This window comes from Schistocerca cancellata, chromosome 3, assembly GCF_023864275.1.
Source record: "Schistocerca cancellata isolate TAMUIC-IGC-003103 chromosome 3, iqSchCanc2.1, whole genome shotgun sequence".
Lineage (NCBI taxonomy): Eukaryota > Metazoa > Arthropoda > Insecta > Orthoptera > Acrididae > Schistocerca > Schistocerca cancellata.
In genome coordinates, this window is record NC_064628.1 from 553,357,781 (window position 1) to 553,381,548 (window position 23,768).

Sequence of the window (23,768 nt, forward strand, 5' to 3'; positions counted from 1 at the left end):
CTGAAAGATTTCAGCTGGTACGGTGTTTAACATGTCGGTCATATTCTGTTGAATGTTCTCCAGAGTCCCAAAATGATGTCCCTTTAAGGCATTTTTCAATTTTGGGAAAAGAAAAGTCACAAGTCCTAAGACCAGTTGAATAGGGGTGTCTGCGGAACAAGAGTAATGTCTTTTGAGCTCAAAAACTCCGTGTTGCAAGTGGCGGTGTCACAAGATGCGTTGTCACGATGCAGAACCCACTGCGATGTCCGGTCTCACTCTATATACCCTTTTCCTGTGTCTTTCAAGGACATCTTTACAAAAACGCGTGACTGACACTTTGTCTTGGACGAACAAATTCTGTATGCACGATTCCCCTACTGTCAAAAAATCATATCAGCGTTGTTTTGATTTGCTTATTCGAGCTCACCGTGTTTTCGGCCTTCCAAACTGATTTGTGCCAGCGAAAACCTCGTGCTCATGATACGAAATGTTCCCCATAGGGCTGTTTCAGCTTTTCAAAGGTCACTGTTGTGAATACCTCAAGTTTAACACAAAACTTGATGGCATAACTTGGCTCTAAATTCCGCTGTTACATTTTCGTAATACACAACAAACGCACAACTTCACTGATCACGTGACGGGTGTACGGAGCTAAAACTAGGACTGCGCATCTCGAAGGAATGAACACAGCGGTCTACACAAGTAGAACAACACAGCGTTGCCAGGTCGCTCGCAGCATTGTCAGTCTAACTACTTTTCTCATATACCTCATATGCTCTTAGATTCCTCGTCCCTTTCACTTGTTAGGAACCTCGTAATTTTTAAATGAAATCATCAGGGCGTTCTCATGTTAATTTATATTCTGTTTCCAGAACGAACATTTCACTCTATAGTGGACTGTGCACTGTTTGTAAACCTCCTAGCAATTAAAACTGTGAGCCGAGCCCGGGCTCGAAATTGGAACCTTGTCCTTCGAGAGCACTGCTCTTACCGGCAGAACTATCCGGGTACGACCCACGACCCGTCCCCAAACGAAACTGGAGATATGGAACGAAAAAATTAGCCACGTACAAGTAGGAATAACGCTGTGAGTGTCGCGTACAAACTTATTCACGTATATAGTTAGTTCACCCGTTCCGGACAAGATACCGATCCCCGTGATTCCGAAACTTTACAGAATGTTTTAATTTCACGTTTGAAGTCGGGTAACAAATAACAAGAGATATAATTAGTAATTTAAAATTTTCGGAGTTTTCTCCTTTGGTTGTACTGTGAAACCTTGTTTCTAGGAACATTTCATGGTACTACGTCAACAGGAAGTGATGAGTGAGCTTCCGAGCATCAAAATATGTGACATAAACGGCAGTATCTTTTGATTGATTTGACTCAGAATGTTCCTACCAGCTGAAGTACGGAAGACTAAAAAAATCGTGAACTCCTGGAACCTTTAAACTCGGCCCATCCTGACACACAACTTATGGAGGAACTTGAAAAGGATAGCCAGGTACATTTCATTGATGTTTAAGAGATTATCGGAGAGATCCCTGGGTGACAGTGTACATGGAATACCCACATACACTGACCACCTACAACCCCGAGTCATTGTTATCCATTGCAAAATATTCAGTGCTAAAGAGTCTGATCCACAGAATGCTGGTAGATAAGGAGAGCCTCGCTGAAGAATTACACGTATGAACAGCGTTCCGAAGGCATGTGAATTCACATTTCATACCAAAAAACTGAGCCGGCGTTGCAGCTAAAATCAGCAACACTAGAGGAAAAGTCTGGGAAAAATAAATAAATGTCAAGAACAGATTATATGACTTGTGTTCGCGCATTCTGCGGAAATACTCTATAGACACCTACGGTAACATAGCATCGAGTGTATTTTCTAACGCAATGGTCGCTCCACGGCGTCACGTAGTAGGTTAATGTACTTGCATCTCGTTCACCTTGAGCAGAAATAGGAAACTCTCTGGTGCAAGCCCGTCGCCGGGCTATTGGCCTGGCTGCAACCTACGATATTGCAGTGCCCGTGTCGTTCAGAAGTTCAATGGAAAACATGCATGCGTGCCGAAGCAACATGCACTGCGGCGATTGCAGCTGTCATGAAACACATGAAATGTATTCGCATTTGGGAATACGGACACCATCTACTGTGTAATGGAATGACAATGAAAATTTGCGCCGGGCCGAGACTCGAATGTGGATTTCCCGCTTATCGCGATCGGAGGCCTTGCCGTTAGGCTATCCGAGCACGACTCACAGGCAAGTGAGGTGAACTAAGTGTCTGCAACCCAACCTGTACCTTTACTGTGTACATTCCTGTACAAGCATGCATGTCCTAAGGAACATTGCATCGTAGCTCTGAACAATGCAGGCACTGCAATATCACATTTATCCCCGGATACCGGGAAAGCATGTCTCCGCTGTACGGGAATAAACATGATGAATCTACGAGTGGAGGTTGTAGACACATGGCTGACGACATATGAAATGTAAGACTGCAACCTTTTTGCGCCGTGGCTTTAGGACGGGGACTGTGGCCACGTTTTACCCTCGGGAAGTATCCCCGGTAACCATTTGATAGCAAGCTGAGTGGACTTTTAGATTTCTCCGAATATTTTGCGTTAGAGACCTTAATCCAATAGGATACCACAAGTTCTATGCTCGTTGGGTCCCAAAAATCTAAGGCGACAAATCTTTTGGGCGTAGGGTATTTTTCACGACGTTAACAGACATGCTACGTGCTTAAATCTGTTTGGTTGTTATGTAGAGGACTAATGTAAGACGTAGTTTTAATGTTCTTCCAACAAACATTTTTTCAATATTAAAGTATTTTGTTTATAACACGGTGGAAGGTACTTTCTGTGTAGTACTAGTATACAGTGACCCAGACGAATATCGCAGGAGCACACGCTGTAAGGTGGTTCGTTTTTACATGTCATTATTACTTGTAGGGAACCTTGAAAATCTTCAGAATGAAGCTTGTTTCAATTCCTTCAACCGTATATGAGATTTTTTGAGAATCATATACAGTGAACCATCCCTAACCTACATGGGCAAACACTGTGAAGTGATTCCCTGCGCAAAATGGAAGAGACAACTTTATAAGAAACAGATATTGTGTAGTAACTTGTGGTAGTAACTCTTGATAACCGACACCTCTACGCTTTCAACCACCTGCCTGCTATAACTGAAAGAGCAATTCGATAAATAATGTTTGTGCACAATTATCTCCATAACTGACCACCTAGAATGAGAAAAGTAGCTTGAACTAAGCGATCAAAGTAGCTACACCGTACTGCGCTCTCACATATGTAACGCCACGATTTCGTTTTGTGTACATTAGATGTATGAAATCTTTAAAGCCAATAAAACACCCTAAGAACATTACTCGCAGGGTTGATAAAGGATTTTCAGCAACCACTATTTAGATTTTTAAGTATATTTTAATGCGAAATAGAGTTTGTACATATTCTGTATCACATTTCGCACGCTGTATCACCGCAGAGCGTTTCTACGTGTAGTTCAGAAATAAGCTGTATGTATAGCTGGACTAAACAAAATCATAACATTCCTAATACTTCAAAATTTGTTGGAGGTGCAATACTGAGGCTTATGGTAAATTATAGTACGCATATCTGAGTGTAATTTACTGTGTGGTTAATACTCGTTAATACTCTAATAATAAATAAACTTTATCTACGAAGATTTTAAAATAACTGCACTTTTTTACCGAACGGCTCACTTTCTTAATAGTATTTATTACCTCATTAAAATAGAGTAACAACGATGTATAGTACATGTTAATGTTCCCAACCAGACTCTTCGAACAAATAAAAAGATAAAAGTGTCACACATAAATGCGAGTTTCCCCGGCTCAGTGTTGCTTCAACTCTGCTTCCTCGTAAACGTAGCCTGAACAGAACATAAATGCTCTGTGCTCTATCACCTAGCCCTCAAATTCAATACGTTTCTCACCTTTCTTTCTTTTACTATACCTCGCACTGTAAACAATGACACCTGGCTTATCAATTAACTCGTCTATTGATTATGTAGCTATCCAGTGATATTGAAATGTGTACCTAGTTAGGTTTACAGAAACATTCTTTCCTCCCTACCAAGATAGTTAATTAAGTTAGTACCGGTAATTTTAAACTTACCTCAAAATACTCGCCTCTTTGAATACCATCATTACTCAAACTGTTCATTCAGCTATTTTCAGTTAATGATGAAATATGGTGTGTTCTGGCTTTCCTGTTTCAAAGTGTGTAACACGTCCGTGCATCACCTGCAATATCTTTTTCCAGGTAAAAGTTAGAGATCTGATTTCATATACGCGATTACTCACACCTTCTGTGTCTACAGTGTCATAAAGTCTGGCATTTTATGTCGATATAATACGAAACTATTCAATTTTTTATAACAAAAAAGCTTCACAAGGTTCATTTTCTCTGCCATTAATTGAGTTCAGGCCACTGTAGGCTCATAGATGGAGATGTGTTACAGGAACATTATCTAAACCAAATGTAGCTGGAAGCCTTGATCATGGTGCTAGCGGAAGGAACGAAAATTTATTTAACGGTAACGAAAGCTGTATGAAATGAAACGATTGTTTTGTTTTGGAATACTTACAGTTCACTTAAGTTTGATTTCCTTTCTTCGAAACACCCGTATAGGATCATCGATTCTCCGTTTCGCCCTGAATATAGTCAACTATTAATAAGTACGAACTGTTGGCTGACTTATTACCAAGAAACAGTTACATCCCGAATCCGGATTACGTGCTGTGCAAAACATAGTCTGATGAATTTAATTTTGTACAATATGGAAATAACGCTGAAATTATTTCTCTCATGTCATAATCATCATAGAAATGTTTTACGCCTTTTGACTTGTGCCTCCGTTCCCTTAGATTTTATTTCAGTTAAGCGTTTCTCTTTTTAATTTTCGTGCATTTGCAGTACTTCACGTCACACTCAATTTTCTCACCTTCACTCATAGTACTTGAAGTGTATCGTATAAAAGGATATTTTTAAATTCGTGTTACGAAGAAATCATTATCCTACAAGAAACTCTTATGCCACAAAATCTAATATCCGTGACTGAGGAACGAATGTTAATTGTAACTCACAGACAGTATGCATTAGGCATCATTAGTAACCACTTTATAGCAATCCTTTTATTTTTTTGACTTCCTCTTCGGGTTATTACTCGCTTTTGTTTTATTACCCGACTGATTAAGACGTGCGCGTTGTTGTTCTCGAGTGATACCTATTTTATCGAATAATAATAATTAAAATTTTATTAATGCATAATGGTGTCTGTAGTTATTGTAGAAATCTTTTGCTACTACCAGATTGGTAGTGATTTTGTGCTTTCGAGGTAGACGTTTCAGGAAACTGTGCACACGTTGAAGGCAAAACGACCGATTGCTTATCGCGTCGTGTGTTTAAGTATTTTATTTTTCACACGTCGAAGTTGCAGATCTGTTTCCTACGAGGTGTGAATTAATATTCATTGCCGCTTTTTACGCCCGGTGGTCAGTATAGCATTTTCACGGTCAACGAGCCTCCAAACAATGATGATGCTCAATAACTACAACGGCTTGGCAATTGAGTAACGTAGAAAGTTTGATTACATCTCGATGCTTGTAATGTTACTAACCACATTATGCCATCGCATTTACGGAGTGTCTTTACCGAGTTTAACCTTTATTCATGTACTGCTTATTTTTATGAAAATTTAAATATTTGTCTGACTTTTATCTGCCATAAAGGAAAGATAAGTTACATAGTTTCACCGTATCAGAATATATGAGAGATCAGAAACATACTATAATAAACCTAAGTCAAACATCGTTCTTTGTAGTTTCCCGCTTTCCACTGAAGCTGAGGTGGATTTAATGAATTATATCGGGCTCACTCACCTCCGTCAAACGCTGACTGAGTGCTGTTTGCCTGGAGCCACCAATCACTGTTCGCTCACTTGCCATAATGTTGCGGTATTTACGTTAACTTGGTCCCGTTACTTTCTACTTTTCGTAACGAGCTTTTAAGCAAACAAGTACCTCTATCACGCTACACACGTACGCACTGCCGACCTTCTTTCGTGACGAAATGCTGCTCAGACCGTAGTGCATGCAGTATTAGAACTATCCTTCGGCCACTTCCAGAGCATGCAGCGCAGAGCCAACACCTCTGCAACGTTAAGCACTGCGCAGTCACTCAGCTGAGCTCCCCGCTGACGCACGCGGTGCGAGTGCCAGCGCAGCCTGCCGCTGACTGCCGCTAGCGCTGTCCTCGCGGGAGTCGCGACAGAGGAGTGCTCGGAGGGTGCACGCGGAACACTGTCAACTGCTGTGTAAGCACTCCAAAGTAGCAAACAAGTAGTTCTGCACTGCAGTTAATAACTCAGGTACTTCAAATTCTTCACTCGTGTGGCCATAGTGTACGTAGTTGCTTTACGATTCTTGAGGGTATTTTGTTCTGTCATTGCAACTACACAAATGCGTGAATTTTCTCACCAGACTCGTTTCGCTTCATTGAGGTAAAGTGTCCTCAGTGGCGTGTAATTAAATTATTTAAATTTGGATTTGCTTTTAGATTGAAAAACAGTTCGTTAAGAATTTGTTGATCTGTACTTACGGTGATTTTCGCTTGATTTCTCCCTTACATCGGGAAATGCCGTCTACTAGTACATCGTTACTTTTCTGCGTTAGACACTGATAATTTTGATCTAATATTGAGTTGTTCTGCAGCACCATACATTTCTTATGTTTTTCACAACACACTTTCATGCACACCACTGTATTCTGTTTCTTTTCGTACTTCTAGCTATGTGTTGTGGTTTGCGTTTTGTGGTGTTGCCAACATAACCTTTCCATTACTTTTCTTTGACCTAGAACCTTTTTTTATTTATTTATTATTGTATGTGTGTAATTCTATGTCATTATATTTCTGTGTATTTAAATACCGTGTAAGAGTAGGGAAGGAATAGTGATGGAAGAGTCTTTTTCTTCTTCTTTTTTTTCAGTATAGGGCAGGGAGAAACCATGATGAATGGACATAAGTCTACAGCATTGTGATGGAGTGTGAGTTACAGGAGAAAGTGTGGGGATGTGGGGCAAGAAGGTAAATGAAACTATGATTGGGGAGGGGGGGGGGGGGTTGTTGGAGGGTGGGAGGATTGAAAAGGCTCTTCTCTTTTTCATGTAGTTTCAACAATCATTTTGTATAGTGTCTGGTTTCCGTTATTTATTTGGTCATTGAGCAACTGTTCACTTTCTGTTAATGCTTTTCGTATGTGGAAATTTTCTTGGAAAGGGAGAAGGTGTTCGTCTTTACTGATTTTTGTGATATCTGTTTCAATATTGCTTTGTCTGTGGTGTTCTTGTTTTACATGATCTGCAAATGTTGAATGGTCTGTACCATATTTAATTGCTCTGATGTGTTCTTTATGCTTTGTGTCAAATGTTCTGCCAGTCATTCCAATCCTTCCAACAGAGCTGATAGATACCAGATTGTTGATATCTGTCTGGTTTTGATTTCAGTTTTTTGATGTGCTTCTATATTGAGTTGTTTGCTTTGTAAGCAATGTTTATGCCTTGTTTTTTGAATATGTTAATCGTCTACTATTATTTCTTTGTGTCTATTTTCCATGCTGTTTGTTTTACGATGGCTACCTCTTTCTGGTAATCAGAAGTGTTTAGGGGGATCCTGTTCAGTCCGTTTAAGATGTACCTGACTGCTGCTTATTTATATCTCTGCAGGTGGTTTGATGTTGCATTTAAGAAAATGTCAATTGTTGTCGGTTTCTTGTATATGTCTAACGTGTGTTTATTATTGTCCTTCCTTATTGTTAGGTCCAGAAGGTTGAGTGAGTTTTGTTTTTATTCTCCTATTGTGAAATTTATGTTTTTGTGTGCAGTATTTCTTCTTGCCAACAACTTGGGCGCATGGGATGTTAAGCTGACTGTGCGATAACTTTCGCACTTGTCGCCTCTCTCGGTCTTCGGAGTCATCTGGACGATTTTTTTTTTCACCCAAAGTCTCAAGGTGCATAACCAGTCTCATACGTTCTACACACCAACGTCAGTAGTCGTCTTGTAGCTTATTTGATCTTAATTCTTCTAAAGCTCCATTAAATACCGGTTGTAATACTTGATAACCCTATTGACTCTTTTTTTTCGTTTTTTTTTTCCTACCACTTCTTCAGACGTGTCCTTCCTATTCATAGACGCCCTTAATATACTCTTTCCACCTATCTGCTCCCTCCCCTGCGTTTGACGATGGTATTCTCATTGCGCTCTTGATGTTAACACCCTTGCTTTTAATTTCATCGAAGGCTTTTTTGTCTTCTCTAAATGTTGAGTCAGTCCTTACGATAACCGCTTCTTTTTGGATGTCTTCACATTTCTCATGCACCCATTTAGCCTTAGCTTCCCTACACTTCCCATTTATCTCATTCCTAAAATTTCCTTGAACATTTTTGTGTTTCTTTCATCCTTGGATCAACTGAAGTATTTTTCTTCTGTTACCTTCCCTGTATCTATGTTTCTCTCTCCAGCTTCTGTGATCCCCTTCAACTGAACTCCCTACTGAGTCATTGCTTATCGCATCATCTACAACCTCGGAGAACAACAAGCGTATCTCGTCATTCCTTAGTATTTCGGTGTTCCACTTCTCTGCGATGGATTAATAAGCTAGCTCTGTTTTGGGAATGGTATCTATCATCGCCACCAAGAAATGACAGAGCTTTATCATTATCAACTGCTGATCCACCTGCCAGGACGTACTCGCAACCACGTTGCGCAATCACTGAACCGAAATAAGGAGTTGTAGAAATGTAAAGTGAAGGACCAGTTTATGTGGATGTTTTATTTATTTCAAATAATAACACATAACCACTTAGGTTCCTTTCCATGCTAAATATGCTTACCGAGTGTCCATGTTGTGAAAATATTAAAGCCCAGTTGTTAAGTAAACAATGCCACTTAAATATAGTAAGAAGAAAGTAATTAAATTCAAAGTCAATGTAGCAAAAGTGTGTGAGATCGTAAATGATGTTTGCTAAAGGTAGTTTTTCAACTAAAACTGCCTATTTCAATGTATGTGGGCTTTCAAAAAGCATAAAGTGAGTAACTGATTTTAAAGTAATGAAATAGAAAAAACAGATATTAAAACAATTTGCTGTAAGTTTTAAAAGTAAGTGCATTTCAAATCTATAGCTCATAGTGTTTTGCATAGTAAAGAATCATAGAGCAACCTGTCGAAAATTGCAAAAAGGTGAGTCATTGTTATATAATTATGTCAGTTTGGGTCCCAGTGCAATAAAAGTTAAAAACTATCACTGTTGAGAGTTATATATTCATATTTGCTAAATTGTCGGTCCCTATGTGTGTTAAAGAATATATTGCCAGTTTAACAGGTTCCATATTCGATCTTTTGTGCTCACCAATAGAAAATTATTAACAGAAAGAGCTTTACCTACAAAAATAGTAACTTCTTTTCTTCAGGGAACTGTGAGAAATTGTTTGTTAGTGAACTCTATTCAATCTTCATGTCAGGTAGAAAAGTATTTGGTGGAGAGGGACTAAATTCATGCCTAATTTTATAATTATACAGTAAACTTTGATAGTAATGTTACTGGAACTGTTCGGTTTGACTAAGCCCTGAATGCAAAAGTGTGTGTCATTATATGTTGTGCTTATGCTAATAGGTTTGTTCAGCTATAGCTGTTAGCATTCTCTTTACGTTAAGACATGCTTGTGGTTGGTTTCATTGCTCTCTCGTGTGGGGCAGTATAGGTTGTGTCCATCCTTTGAAGTTCTTTAATCTATTTTTTTATACAGGAATGTTACACATTCTTATGCCTAATTAGGCTGGCGACCGTATTCTTTATCTTCAGAGCAATTTGATTAATGAAAACAGTTTCTAAACGGTATCCGTTTCTAGTTGTGTATTTACGTAATTCTAAATTTCATGTCAGATAGGCAACCACCTTTAGGTATTTCACGGTCAAAACTACAAAAATCCTTACAGACGGTAACATCGTACTGCTTCTATGAACCATAATTACAGTGGTGGGGACCTCGTGAATGAGTCGTTCAAATGAACGCTTCATTCTAGTGAAGCGTGAACTAACCATTCCATTTCAATGAACAGGTACTTCAAACTCTTCACAGATAGCACACTCCACACATTTTTCTAGTTCAGTCACTCTCTTCCCCTCTCACTCTCCCACTACATCGGTGCTACGTCACTCATTCTCCCTTCACTTCAGTCCTCTCTCTACTGCCTGTCGACGAATCGCGCGGTGTTTGTGGAGAACGATAGGTTTAGGAGGGGTTGTGTAGGTGAGGGGCGAGGGGAAGGCAGCCTCAGCTGCTTCCTGCAGTGCTGACATCATTACCCGTGACTATTTGTGCAGTTATACTTCGCGTCTACGAGTAGCCAACCGTTGGCAGCGCTGGCAGACAAATGAATATTAAAGATACAAAGGAAGAGGCTGGCTGTGTGAGCACGCACAGCCAACATGAAAATAAAATGCTTACCTTGTGAGTCTGGAACTGAAGTATGCGTGGAATCCACGCTTTAAAGACAATCGTTCATGTAGGAATGTTTATCTCGTACATGTTATTGAAAGAATTACACTAAATGCCATTTGAGGATTGTCCTAATTAAATTTAAAAAAAGACATATATATTTATGTATAAACATCAACGGATTTGGCGAACGTTCAGAGATTTCCGTTCAAAAACATGATTTGTTCCACTTTTCTTTCCTGTCTGGCGATTTCTTCTGTCAGTTTTAAGGTGTGCTACCTTCAAGAACACTTTCACACGGCGTGGAGATTGCAACAATACACAGTCGTATTTTTGCAAGTTCAAAGAGCGAGGGGTATACTGACAGCCGTTATGACCACCACTGAGGTGGATTGCCTTGTCTCTGTAGCAGGGGCGCTTGTAAATATTTGTCCACTTCCACTATTGCAGCAGCTCTCGGGTGTGGATTACTCTGCAACCTGGAAAATACTTCATCAAATTCGAGTCAGAGACTAGAAGTAGATTCAGTGGTTGCAACTGAGATTGTAGCAGTAGCAGTGGATGTGTTCGTCGAAAATTTCTCACAGTGCCCGATCAGGTTTAATTTCACCTTCTCAGCAGAATTTTTATCAGAAAAACCATGTAATTTGAACCAGGGATCCAATGAAGTTGCTTCTGCGAAAATGGAATTTTCCTCTATATTTCGAAATCGTCGTTTCAGGTCTTCAGCTAACTTTTCGGCCATCTGTTGCACGTCTACATGAACTTCAGTGTTATTAACAAACCTGCAACACCATTTTTTCAACGAGCGACTAAGAAGTATAACTTTAGAAGCAGTGAAAACATTTTCACTTGACATTTCCTCGATGCAGGCTTTGAAAACTTTCAAGAGTTCACAGACTTGTGTTACACTTGCAATGCCCTCTGCAGTTACATTTGGAAGATCCGGATAATTCAGAGTGATAACTGTCATTAGGGTATTCTTAACCTCGATTATTCTTGGCAGCATATCATAGGTTGAATTCCATCTTGTAACAGTGCCCTGTTTTAGTGTCAGAACTGGCTCTTTTAACTGATCCTGCATCTTTTTCAGTTTAGTGCAGGCCTGCGAACTTTTTTTAAAAAATTCAACATTTTATTTTACTTTATTCAGAATGGGTTGAATGTGCGGAAGTCCATTCTGAACAATTAAATCGACTATGTGTGCAAAGCAGTGATGTGTTTCTAAGCTGTGAGTCTTATAGCTGCCACAATATTAGCAGCATTGTCGCTAACAACACACACGACTTTTTCTTGAATGCCCCATTCCGTTGTGTCACGTCGCAGTTATTCGGTGATTTTTTCTAACGTGTACCTTTCGTCGTATTTAAAACACTCTAGGGGGGAAGGCGCCAGCTCAAGGTCTTTAACGTAGTGTGCTGTCACCGACAAATAACTCTCATTTGTGGTTGAGGTCCACCCATACATTGTCAGCACAACCGCTTCCACAGAATTAAATCTGACTCTCACTATTTCTTTCATGGCGTACTGTTGTCGTAGTAGTGTATTGGAAATGGTCTTCCGAGCTGGCATTCTGTAAGCACCATTCAGTTTGCCTGCAAAACTTTGGAAATGTTTACTTTCCACTATGTTGAAGGGCAAATAATTCTTTACCACAGTCTCCAGAAGTGCGAAATCTATCTCCTGATTTCTTTTGCTCGAAAGAGGTTTCGGAAAATACATAGGTAATGTTCCGTGATATTTATTTCTGCTGTCTGATAATGAAGTGATACTGTTATTTTCTGGCACCGACTGCTGTTCGCTTCTGGCAGTTGTTGATGTTGGTTCCGGGTTGTCAGGGTTATTTGTCAAAGAAATATCGAAAGATGCAGGAGCAGGGGGCGCTAAGCGCCTGACCAACAATGACACTGGTGGATGCAGCACTCGAACATGACGAGAAAGATTAAATCTATTTCCTCCTTTATAGCCAGCCGAAGTGGCCGTGCGGTTAAAGGCGCTGCAGTCTGGAACCGCAAGATCGCTACGATCGCAGGTTCGAATCCTGCCTCGGGCATGGATGTTTGTGATGTCCTTAGGTTAGTTAGGTTTAACTAGTTCTAAGTTCTAGGGGACTAATGACCTCAGCAGTTGAGTCCCATAGTGCTCAGAGCCATTTGAACCTCCTGTATATGAAATACACTTAGAACAACAGTTGCACTTTGCTTTTCTATCACCTAAATCGGCGAAGAAACCCCAGATTTCACTACTTTTACGCGATCGCGAGTTGCTAGCCACTGTATAAGAGTGAACAGACACGAAAACTGCTTTCAGAATAAAATAAAGAGGGATTTTACCTGAAATCGTGCCAATGACTACAGGTGACAGTTTACGGTTTGAATTTGGAGGGTTATTATTCTCAACAAAAATAAAATCTACAGGAAAACTTCTGAATAATTATTTAACGTACGTATATAGACTTTGTGACAGTGGTAAACATAATAATTCTATTTTAGATTAAATTTTAAAAGGAACATAAAATTGGACTTCATTTCGTTGGTAGCCCTAGTTTTCAGTCCATGAGTGCAACAAATAAGGTTTCACTTGGCAGATAAAGACCTTTTTGGGCGCTTCATGTGAAAATGTCGAGCAAGATTAAATGTAATACCTTCTTTATATGTGACAGGCTTCTCTGTTTATTTTTCCTTTGTCACCTTCGACCATGCTCTATTTAAGTTAACTCGGACGTTGTTAGAGGGTAAAACGTTGTGTGCACGTTACTTCATATGTCGGCTATCTGTTGGTAAAATTATGAAGTATTACGAAGTTTTATTGTACGAGCGAGGAGAAGCGCGGCTGAGCGCGAACTGGGCAACTTCACCAGGCCTCCGTACTTCATGAATGTACTACTTCATTAGAACGCTTCACTGTAAAGAGTTAAATGAATGAAGTAGTTCACGGGAATGAATGAGTTCGACCCGTCTCTACATAATTGGTTTCAGAAATTCCGAGAGGCAATGATAGAATTATACGTCGCGCTGCATAACAGAGCGTCGGTAACTTTACAGCTACAGACTGAAAAATTATAAGTATTAATCATTTTACAAACGTAGAATGAACATAAAACGTCCAGCGGCACGAACCTATAATCTGTTTGACAGAACGGACAGTGGGAGGTCAGCTAATATTGAAAGTAAAAGATATCAGAACTTAACAGTAACTAAAATGGCCAGGAAACTAGAAATGAATTCGGACAAACAAGAACAGGTCCAAGCTATAAATGTCGCGCGTACTAAAAAAGACAAGATAGGCGATGTTGTCAAGGACAGTGGCTATGCAAATGAATCGAGGGATATGTTTGAATCACCAAAAATAGAAAGGGAAGTAGTATTTGAACACGAAAGTACAGTAAAATCTAAAAGTGGAAAGGCCCCATATATGACAGATTTGCTCAAAAGGCTGTCTGCCCAAATAGCAGCACAGGGTAGTGATATTAATGGGCAAATTAAAAATCTTGAAGAAAAACAAAGTAAACAAATTTAAATGCAAAGTACCAGACTTAGCAAACAAATTGAAGAAGTCAATTGAAGGGTAGGAATAGTTAGTAATGAAATCAAAAGTCTTAAAAGCGAAGTTAATGTCAGTAATGGCAATACTGCCAATGCACAAGGACAGATCGATGGCATCAATAAAAGATTTGATACAGAAATAATTAAAATTCAAGACCAAATAGAACCCTTGGTCAGTACTAAAGTAGATGAAAAGGTATCCGGTATTAAATCCAAAATTCAAACAGAATGTAAGACTGATTTTTTACAGATTAAACAATCTGTGACAGAAACAGGTAGAGAACTAGTCAAAGAGATCGATACTTGCGAAAAGAAGTGTGACCATAACATTTCACAAATCCAAGGCAAAATGAGTGACTTGGAAAGAAAATACAAGCAAGACCTACCCAGTTTATTGAAAGAGTACTTTACAATAAAATATTAGAGGACGAGGAAAAATTCGATCCCGCAGAAAGGCATAACGGATGGCACCCTCTTGATTTTGTAAAGAATTGTGAAAGAAATTTTCCTGAATATTATATGTCCAGGAAAAGATCAATGTAATGATTAGTGCATTAACAGGAGATGCGAAAAGGTGAGGATTGAATCTGGATACTAACCAGATGTCTTTTGAAAGTTTCAAACAAAAATTTATTGACGGGTACTGGTCAGAACAAAAACAAGGCCAATTATGGCGTGAATTCATAATGGCCAGATTGTATGATATTAGAGGGAGACAGACTAGGAAAGAGTTTTGTGAATCGTGGTACAGAAAATTAATACTACACCTGAAAATCAAACGTACTGAAACTGAATTAATTTGGGAACTTTGGAAGAAATTACCACAGGATTCAAAAAGATAGTGGGTAGTAACCATAGGAATTTTGCAGCATTCTTGTAAAAGGTCGAAGACGAAGGCCATTGGCGAGGAAATCGCGAGGTTCGTCCCAATAATAATAACGATTACTTATGAGAAAATAATAACCAAAGCGAAAGACCCAAACATGGTTGGTTTCACATAAACACAATTCCAAGAGCAAGGCGAAATTTTTCGATACGCGGAAGAGGATTCATGCCGCGGAATTTTCAAAATAGGGACGAAGTGGAAAATTAAGAACCGCATGTGTTTAGGGACAGATTCATGCGGAAACCAGTTTTGGGCCCAGAGTAAAGATGTCAAATAAAAAGTCAGAGCGAGAAGAATGCAAAATACGGGGCAGAAAATTTAGTAACACTGCTTTAATAAACGCACACGGAGCAATACATAATGACATGCACCGATCAGAATCTTGCAGTAGTTAAAGTGGCTGCAGCTCATATTCAGGCGGTACTGGACAGGGCACTTAGGGAGAAGGTTAAATGGTCAAGGTCAGAACAAGATGCATGCCGTAGAGAGAAACAAAACAGGCAGAATTGTACACTTCCGTTGGCCGGTTTCAGTAATAGATGAATGTAAAACTGAAAATAAAGTTAATATGTCCTAAAATAAGGATAACTCAGTATCGGAATCATGCGAAAAGGCATTACTAAAGAATAAAAGAAAGCAAGACAGTACGATTGGGAAGGAAGATATTTATACTGGTACTAACGTATGTGAGAAAAAGGACGTAAATGTAAGGGAGATTAGGATGAATGAAGATGAAAAGGAAGTAGATTACGCCACGCAAATGACGTGTACACAGTTAGTAAGAAATGAAAATGATGTAAAGGAGGACGTTAGGAAATACGACGTTATATGAAGTGTAAATGAACTTGTTGTTGATAAAAAGATGTTTTGTGGTTCAGATAGAGAAAAGTCAGGTAGGAATTTCGCACAGTTAGCTGAAAATGATAGTAAATAAGATAGTAAAATGAAGGTTATCGATGTGTATGACGATTATACAAAGTACGAAATTAATGCCGAAGTCATTCGAGATAATACCACGGAAGTGCCTGAATGTCCAAACTATGTGCAATGTGTAGAAAATAATTCGAAAAACAAAGTGCCTGAAACATCTAATGATGAATTGCCCCACTGTCTGAAAGTTGCATTCATGCTCGAATCTGATGACGAAAATGAAATCAGTGATAGTTCAGATGATGAAGGGTATATGAATACAGATAAGAATGAATATACTAACTTTCCCTATTGTTCAAAAGTTGCATACTTAAGTGAATCTGATGGTGAGGAAGGGTGTAGTGATGACTCCAATGAAGATGAATTCTCAGGAATAAACGAAAGTGAATGTACTTTTACTGAAAGAGGGTACAAAAAAATTAGTTACATTTTTCCAAAGCAGGATACGGGAAGTGGAACTGGGCCAAAACTGAAGGTATTATTAAGTAATGTAGCAGAGGGGCATAATCTGCAGGGACCTCCAGATGATACTATACTTGGACAAGCCTTAACAAATGTTTTGAAAGAGTGTGAGTGTCAGGAACAATAAGAACCACCTGATGAAATGATAGCAGAACAGGAGCTCCTGCATATAACTAAAGACTTTGAAAATCAAAAACCTAAAAACCCACGTGATGAAACAAAATGTTGGCAAGATCTGAATAGCTTAGTTAAAGATGTAGAAAACAGGAGGCCTAAAAAGCCACCAAACTTAAGTGACTGTTTAGTGAACCATAAAATACTGCCTTGTTAATAACGAGAGTGAGGATAGGGTGTTGTAAATGTGTTGCTAATATAATGCATGACCTTATTTCTAAATTACTGAGTTTTGTCTGAAAGTGAATTACTGTTTTGTTGATCTTGAGACCTGGGGCAGGTTGTTGTTTATTTATTATTGTGTACTGTATGACTTTGCTTAGAAACTGTTCAGTTTCATATGCGTGCTTTTGATGCCACATTAATTATGAGGATTGAAGTAAATTATTACCAAATTTTGAAAACTTTATGAATAATAGTACTTATGGTAACTTAACTGAAGTGCAAAGAACTCCATATGGTAACGATTAATTTCTAGTGTAGTCAAAGATCAAAAAGGGTTTATGAATGCATTATGATGTATAATTAAAGGCAAATGTCCATAGTAACATAGATGAACCAATAATGAATGAAACATTGAACCTTCATGGGACATGCACTCTTTGTATTATCAGGTGTCTGACGAACACCAGGTACCCCAGTCGTTGCCAACATTGCTTCCATTTCTTTTCGTGTTGTCAACCTTCCTCTTCTTCATTCAGAACTTTGACTATTTTCTTCTTTCTTCCCTTTTAGATAAATCATGTAGAATCAGAAAGGAGGAAAATAAGGAGAAATGAATGTTCGTGAATAATATGATGAATTTTTGTTATTACTGAGTGTAAATTTAACTTTGGAATGAAATAACCTTCAATCAGTGTGAATTTCCAGCTTGAAGTAATTTGTCAGTATCATTGTTCTCACACCTGAAGTAAGTTGGTTGTTTTTTTGTAGATTTAAATAATGATAAAAATTTCAATAATACTAAATTTAACTTGTGTGATATAACTCAAGGTGAATGTTTTTGGAAAGAGAAATGGATAAATAATATGGGTGCACTAGAAAATGACCAGGTTTGTTGTAAGTAAGATGTGTACTGTAATGAGGAGTAGAAACATACAATGGAAAATGACTTAGCAGAAAAGTGTACTTCTAAATGTTTTGAAATGGGTAAGAATGTTCATGAGATGTCTGTGTCAAGGATCAGCTCATTGGATCTGCTCAAGTATAAGGTTACATAAACCTGAAAAAAATTAAGGGAATGGGATTACCAAATATATAAAACAAGTAGGAAATGTTGTTCCAGAAATCATTTGCAATGGTTTCCATAATGAATATTGATTTATCTCATAAACTCTGGATAATAATTTTATCACAAATATGATGTTTAAATTTTTCTTGATTAATAATGTGTAAACTACTTAATGTTGTCATTTGGAAAGAATTTATTTTACCAGTGTCTGACATATGTATTTGAGTTTCAGATTCAATGTAACATAAAATGATGTAATTATACGTAATGTATAACATGTTCTGGTGTTGATGGGAAGACAACTGCAGTGATAAAAGTACTGCAGTTAGAAATGGACCAGAATACCCAAAAGTTGTACTGTCAGGTAACAAACCAATCTAATGAATTGCCAAGTAGTTGTGAAGCAGAGAACTACCTAAAATGCTGTGAACAACAACCAAAGGACTTGCCATTGTGGGGCAAGAAGCAAATACATTATCACGAACTGCCAAACCTAAGCAAGGGGCAGTGTGTCATTTAAAAAAAGTGTCCTTGAATTCTCTATGTAGAAAAATGTGTTTAAATATCTGTACCATAGACTGCTAGTGCTGAGGCATGCAGTGAAGTAAGTTAGGTTTTTTGACCAATGTGGTATGGATTGACTATTCTTATTGAAGTCAGTGTAAAGTTGTTATAAAATGTATAAGCAATCTTATTTAAATAGTTGTAGATGTTTTCGAGAATAGTTTTTCTGGTGTAACTTAAAATTTTGGACTGTCTTGTTTTAAAATACAGCAGTGATAATTAAAGCTAGGTTCTAAATATGTTAGTGTGTTTATATGCAACAAACATTTTGGACTGCTATTAATGAAGAGCAACTTTAAAATTCAAAATTTTTAAAAATCTTGAAAAGTTAATTTTGCATTTGAAGAGTTAGTTGGAAAATATGCTTATAAATGTTTTGTATGTATGTGCGTTTAGATGTAAATGAGTGGTATTTGAGTATTTTAAAATTTTCTGATAATGAAAAAAATTTTTGTGTTTTGTTAACCCACCATTACACAATGCGAAAATTCGTGACATGGTCACTCACGTGGATGACAGGTGTCATTCACAAAGCAAGCGGTCTGTTTGTATACTTTGAATGGCCTTTATGACTGATTTTATAATTTTTTATTAAATCTAAGTATAATGCATTTAATATTCGTACACAGTATAATATATTCTAACGTTTGAAACAGTTCAACTATTCAAAGAACAGTATCTGGCATTACATGTTTCCTCCAGTTGCTTACCAACGTACCGTTCTGAATTCAAAGTGTAAGCTGTTTTTACGTCAACCAAAGCAAACACTTTTAACCTGTACTTTGCTGGTTTGCTAGGGATATATTGCCTGGATGGAATGGGCGGCTTCCTCTAAATGCCAAAAGCTGTTCGTCAACAGTAAGATATTTACTAGGTGAAAAATATTTTTGGCAGTTCTTCGTGAATAGTTCCAGTTCCTCTCTGATAGGAGCCAACTTGTCAGTCCCTCTGCAAACACCTCTATCACGGATATTACCAAAACTAAGACACCTCAACAGGCACCTGAATCAGTTTTCACTTCTGCATAAATAACATGATTCAAGTCCATTTCCCGTTGAGTTCTCCCACAATTTCGATATACTCTTCCTAGAACATCTCAAAGATTTACACAGATATAACGAACCAATGAAAGCTCTAATATCTATCGCATCTGTTTCTTTAGCATACCTTTCCCTAAAAAAGTTGCGATAATGTTAATTATGTTTTCATCCAAGAACAAATTCAGAATTTCTATTTCTGTCTTTTTTATACGAGCTTGATTTTTTGGTCCAGGCAAGTGCGTAATAATATTACAGTATCTGATTCTAACAATAGTAGGATCCAGAATGAGATTTTCACTCTGCAGCGTAGTGTGCGCTGATATGAAACTTCCTGGCAGATTAAAACTGTGTGCCGGACCGAGACTCGAACTCGGGACCTTTGCCTTTTGCGGGCTAGTGCTCTACCATCTGAGCTACCCTAACACGTCTCACGCCCCTTCCTCACAGCCTTACTTCCGCCAATACATCGCCTCCTACCTTCCAAACTTCACAGAAGTTCTCCTGCGAACCATGCAGGACTAGCACTCCTGGAAGAAAGGATACTGCGGAGACATGGCTTAGTCACAGCCTGGGGGATGTTTCCAGAATGAGATTTTCACTCTGCAGCGGAGTGTGCGCTGATGTGAAACTTCCTGGCAGATTAAAACTATGTGCTGGACCAAAATTCGAACCCGAGTTCGAGTCTCTGTGCGTCACACAGCTTTAATCTGCCAGGAAGTTTCAATGGTAGGATATTTATTTTTCCTCCGTTTAGTTATTCCACCTTTCCCTAAAAGAAATGCATCCTCTTGAGTTACTTCTTCCTGTGACTCATATTCATCATTCTCTGGCATTTCTTGTTCTGTTACTGTATCATGACCGCTTTGATGAACACAGTCCTCAGTCTCTGAGTCAGCTCTGTCACTGTGAGCATCTTGATCACTCAGCTCATTGAACCATTCCAATCATACATTAGGATCGCTACTAAACTCTGTCTGAGGTTTTTTGCTTTTGAAATTTCTTCCACAGTTTAAAAATAAATAGAAAACTAGGTAACACGGAAAGTAACTGCAGTCAGTTTTAGTAAGTCCAAATTTACGCACGTGAAAGATCAATTGAATCCAGGAAAGTAATAAAGTAATACAGACTTACTTTGTTTCAGGTTGACGAAGCAGAGTTCGCGCGGAAGATTGGTGTCCTCCAGACTATAATAATGTTTCATAAAAAAATGTATCTTTCTGAACTGAAAGTCAACAATGATTGGAGATAACTGCTGGAGATTTAACAGAAAGGTACTGAAAATGGCGCGATCTCAATCCTACCCTGTCAGACAAAATTGGCGGGAAATTCACGTGGATGACGAGTGTCATCCGCGCGAGTGACGGAGGGTTACGTTAAAATGTTTCTGTACTCTTGTATAAGCATATTTACTTTTTTTCTAGAATACTATACCTGTTTTACTAATGTGCAGATTATTTTGTATACTGCTTGTCTGTCAGTGATATAGTACATATGTAGAAGAGACAGAAAATTTTAATGTGTGCCCTGTGTAATGATGAAAATTTGTTTCTTTAAACTAAAGTGAAAATGAAAAGTACTGTAGATGTCTTATTATGAAAATGTTTTGGAAGAAATATATGAAATTTCTTAGTGTATATACTGTATGCCTATCATATGTGTATTTTTTTCTCCTATCTGAAAATGGATAGTATATATATATATATTTTTTTTTTTTGTAGCCAACACCACTTAGGTGTTATCGATGTTTCCCTGAAATACCCTAATGGGAAACCTCAACCAAACATAGGCATGTGTAACACCATAGATCAGGTGCTACATACCCTTTGCTGATTTATTTTGCTTTTTTTTCTTAACATTCTGTAGTTAAACTGTAGTAAATATTATTTGACATAAGAGTGTTCGCTTTTTTCCTTTGTAAAAACTTAGATGTCATGGTTTGATCCTATGTAAGGTAGTGTCTGTATCAGTTAAAGTCTTTGCATCATTTGGAGGGAGACAAAATTTATCATATATAATTGTAATGTGAATAATTTTTTTGTAGAAATGTCAATAAGTGTAACTGAACTGTTTTGTTCAAAATGTTTGTTTGGTTCAAATGGCTCTGAGCACTATGGGACTCAACTGCTGTGGTCATCAGTCCCCTAGAACGTAGAACTACTTAAACCTAACTAACCTAAGGACAGCACACAACACCCAGCCATCACGAGGCAGAGAAAATCCCTGACCCCGCCGGGAATCGAACCCGGGAACCCGGGCGTGGGAAGCGAGAGCGCTACCGCACGACCACGAGATGCGGGCAAAATGTTTGTTTGCTACTGTGTATTTGCTGATCCTCACTTAGGGATCTTAATTCTTTATGTGTATAAAAAGTGTTGTGGTTCCCTTCGGGAACGGAATCACGCAGCGCGCGCAAAATGTGGTAGACATAAAGGAAGAGGTGGGACAACTAGTTAGTCGGACACGAGCTACTGAACCGCCAACAGCTCATGTAACAACAGTAGATAGTGCTGGTACCGAGAGAGGCTTCCTGTGCCGTTTCCCAATGTGCCAAACCCTTGGATGGATGGAGTAATAAGCTAGCTCTGTTTTGGAAGAAATGACAGAGCTTCATCATTATTAACTGCTGATCCACCTGCCAGGACGTACTCGCAACCACGTTGCGCAATCACTGCAACCGAAATAAGGAGTTGTAGAAATGTAAAGTGAAGGACCAGTTTATGTGGATGTTTTATTTATTTCAAATAATAACACATAACCACTTAGGTTCCTTTCCATGCTAAATATGCTTACCGAGTGTCCATGTTGTGAAAATATTAAAGCCCAGTTGTTAAGTAAACAATGCCACTTAAATATAGTAAGAAGAAAGTAATTAAATTCAAAGTCAATGTAGCAAAAGTGTGTGAGATCGTAAATGATGTTTGCTAAAGGTAGTTTTTCAACTGAAACTGCCTATTTCAATGTTTGTGGGCTTTCAAAAAGCATAAAGTGAATAACTGATTTTAAAGTAATGAAATAGAAAAAACAGATATTAAAACAGTTTGCTGTCAGTTTTAAAAGTAAGTGTATTTCAAATCTATAGCTCATAGTGTTTTGCATAGTAAAGAATCTTAGTGCAACCTGTTTAAAATTGCAAAAAAGGTGAGTCATTGTCATAAATACGTCAGTTTGGGTCCCAGTGCAGTAAACGTTAAAAACTATCACTGTTGAGAGTTATATATTCATATTTGCTAAATTGTCGGTCCCTATGTGTGTTAAAGAATATATTGCCAGTTTAACAGGTTCCTTATTCGGTCTTTTGTGCTCACTAATAGAAAATTGTTAACAGAAAGAGCTTTACCTACAAAAATAGTAACTTCTTTTCTTCAGGGAACTGTGAGAAATTGTTTGTTAGTGAACACTATTCAATCTTCATGTCAGGTAGAAAAGTATTTGGCGAATATGGTCTAAATTCGTGCGTAATTTTATAATTATACAGTAAACTTTGATAGTAATGTTACTGGAACTGTTCGGTTTGACTAAGCCCTGAATGCAAAAGTGTGTGTCATTATACGTTGTGCTTATGCTAATAGGTTTGTTCAGCTATAGCTGTCAGCACTCTCTTTACGTTACGACATGCTTGTGGTTGGTTTCATTGCTCTCTCGTGTTGGGCAGTATAGGTTGTGTCTATCCTTTGAAGTTACTTACATCTATTTTTTGTACAGGAATGTTACACATTCTTATGCCTAATTAGGCTGGCGACCGTATTCTTTATCATTTGAGCAATTTGATTAATGAGAACAGTTTCTGAAAAGGATCTGTTTCTAGTTGTGTATTTACGTAATTAGCCGGCCGAAGTGGCCGTGCGGTTAAAGGAGCTGCAGTCTGAAACCGCAAGGCCGCTACGGTCGCAGGTTCGAATCCTGCCTCGGGCATGGATGTTTGTGATGTCCTTAGGTTAGTTAGGTTTAACTAGTTCTAAGTTCTAGGGGACTAATGACCTCAGCAATTGAGTCCCATAGTGCTCAGAGCCATTTGAACCATTTATTTACGTAATTCTAAATTTCATGTCCGATAGGTAACATCCTTTAGGTATTTCACGGTCAAAATTACAAAAATCCTTACAGGGGGTAACATCGTACTGCTTCATATACCATAATTGCTTAAAAAAATTTCAGAACATAGACGAGAGGCAGTGATAGTGTTATAACCTCCTCTTCTTGTGATCCTTGAACACAGTGCTGGGTGTTACCAGTTAAAGTTTACTGAGAACTCAATTGTGCACCTCTCTCATTCCTATTACAAAACACACATTTTTGTTCAACCATTTCTTCTACTCTTTCCCCTACAACCGCATTTCAGTCCCTTATGGCTACTAGTTCTCCATCTGCCTTTACATACTATTCTACCGTTTCAGTACACTCATAT

General features: G+C 38.3%; 1 protein-coding gene and 1 long non-coding RNA gene across 2 annotated transcripts in view; one reads left to right on the top strand and one right to left on the bottom strand.

Annotated features, from left to right (window-relative positions):
• The window catches only part of LOC126175392 (protein scarlet-like), a 412,406-nt gene extending 406,354 nt beyond the window's left edge, over positions 1-6,052 (bottom strand). The window contains exon 1 of the mRNA XM_049922174.1: positions 5,915-6,052. Within this exon, the coding sequence (XP_049778131.1) occupies positions 5,915-5,980 (66 nt within the window). The 5' untranslated portion in view covers positions 5,981-6,052. The remainder of the gene's footprint in view (positions 1-5,914) is intronic.
• Positions 6,053-6,287: 235 nt separating this feature from the next.
• Positions 6,288-20,964, top strand: LOC126175393 (uncharacterized). The gene is made up of 3 exons (XR_007535558.1): positions 6,288-6,402; positions 17,992-18,123; positions 20,505-20,964. It is a non-coding gene; the product is annotated as an uncharacterized LOC126175393 (long non-coding RNA).
• Positions 20,965-23,768: the final 2,804 nt, after the last annotated feature.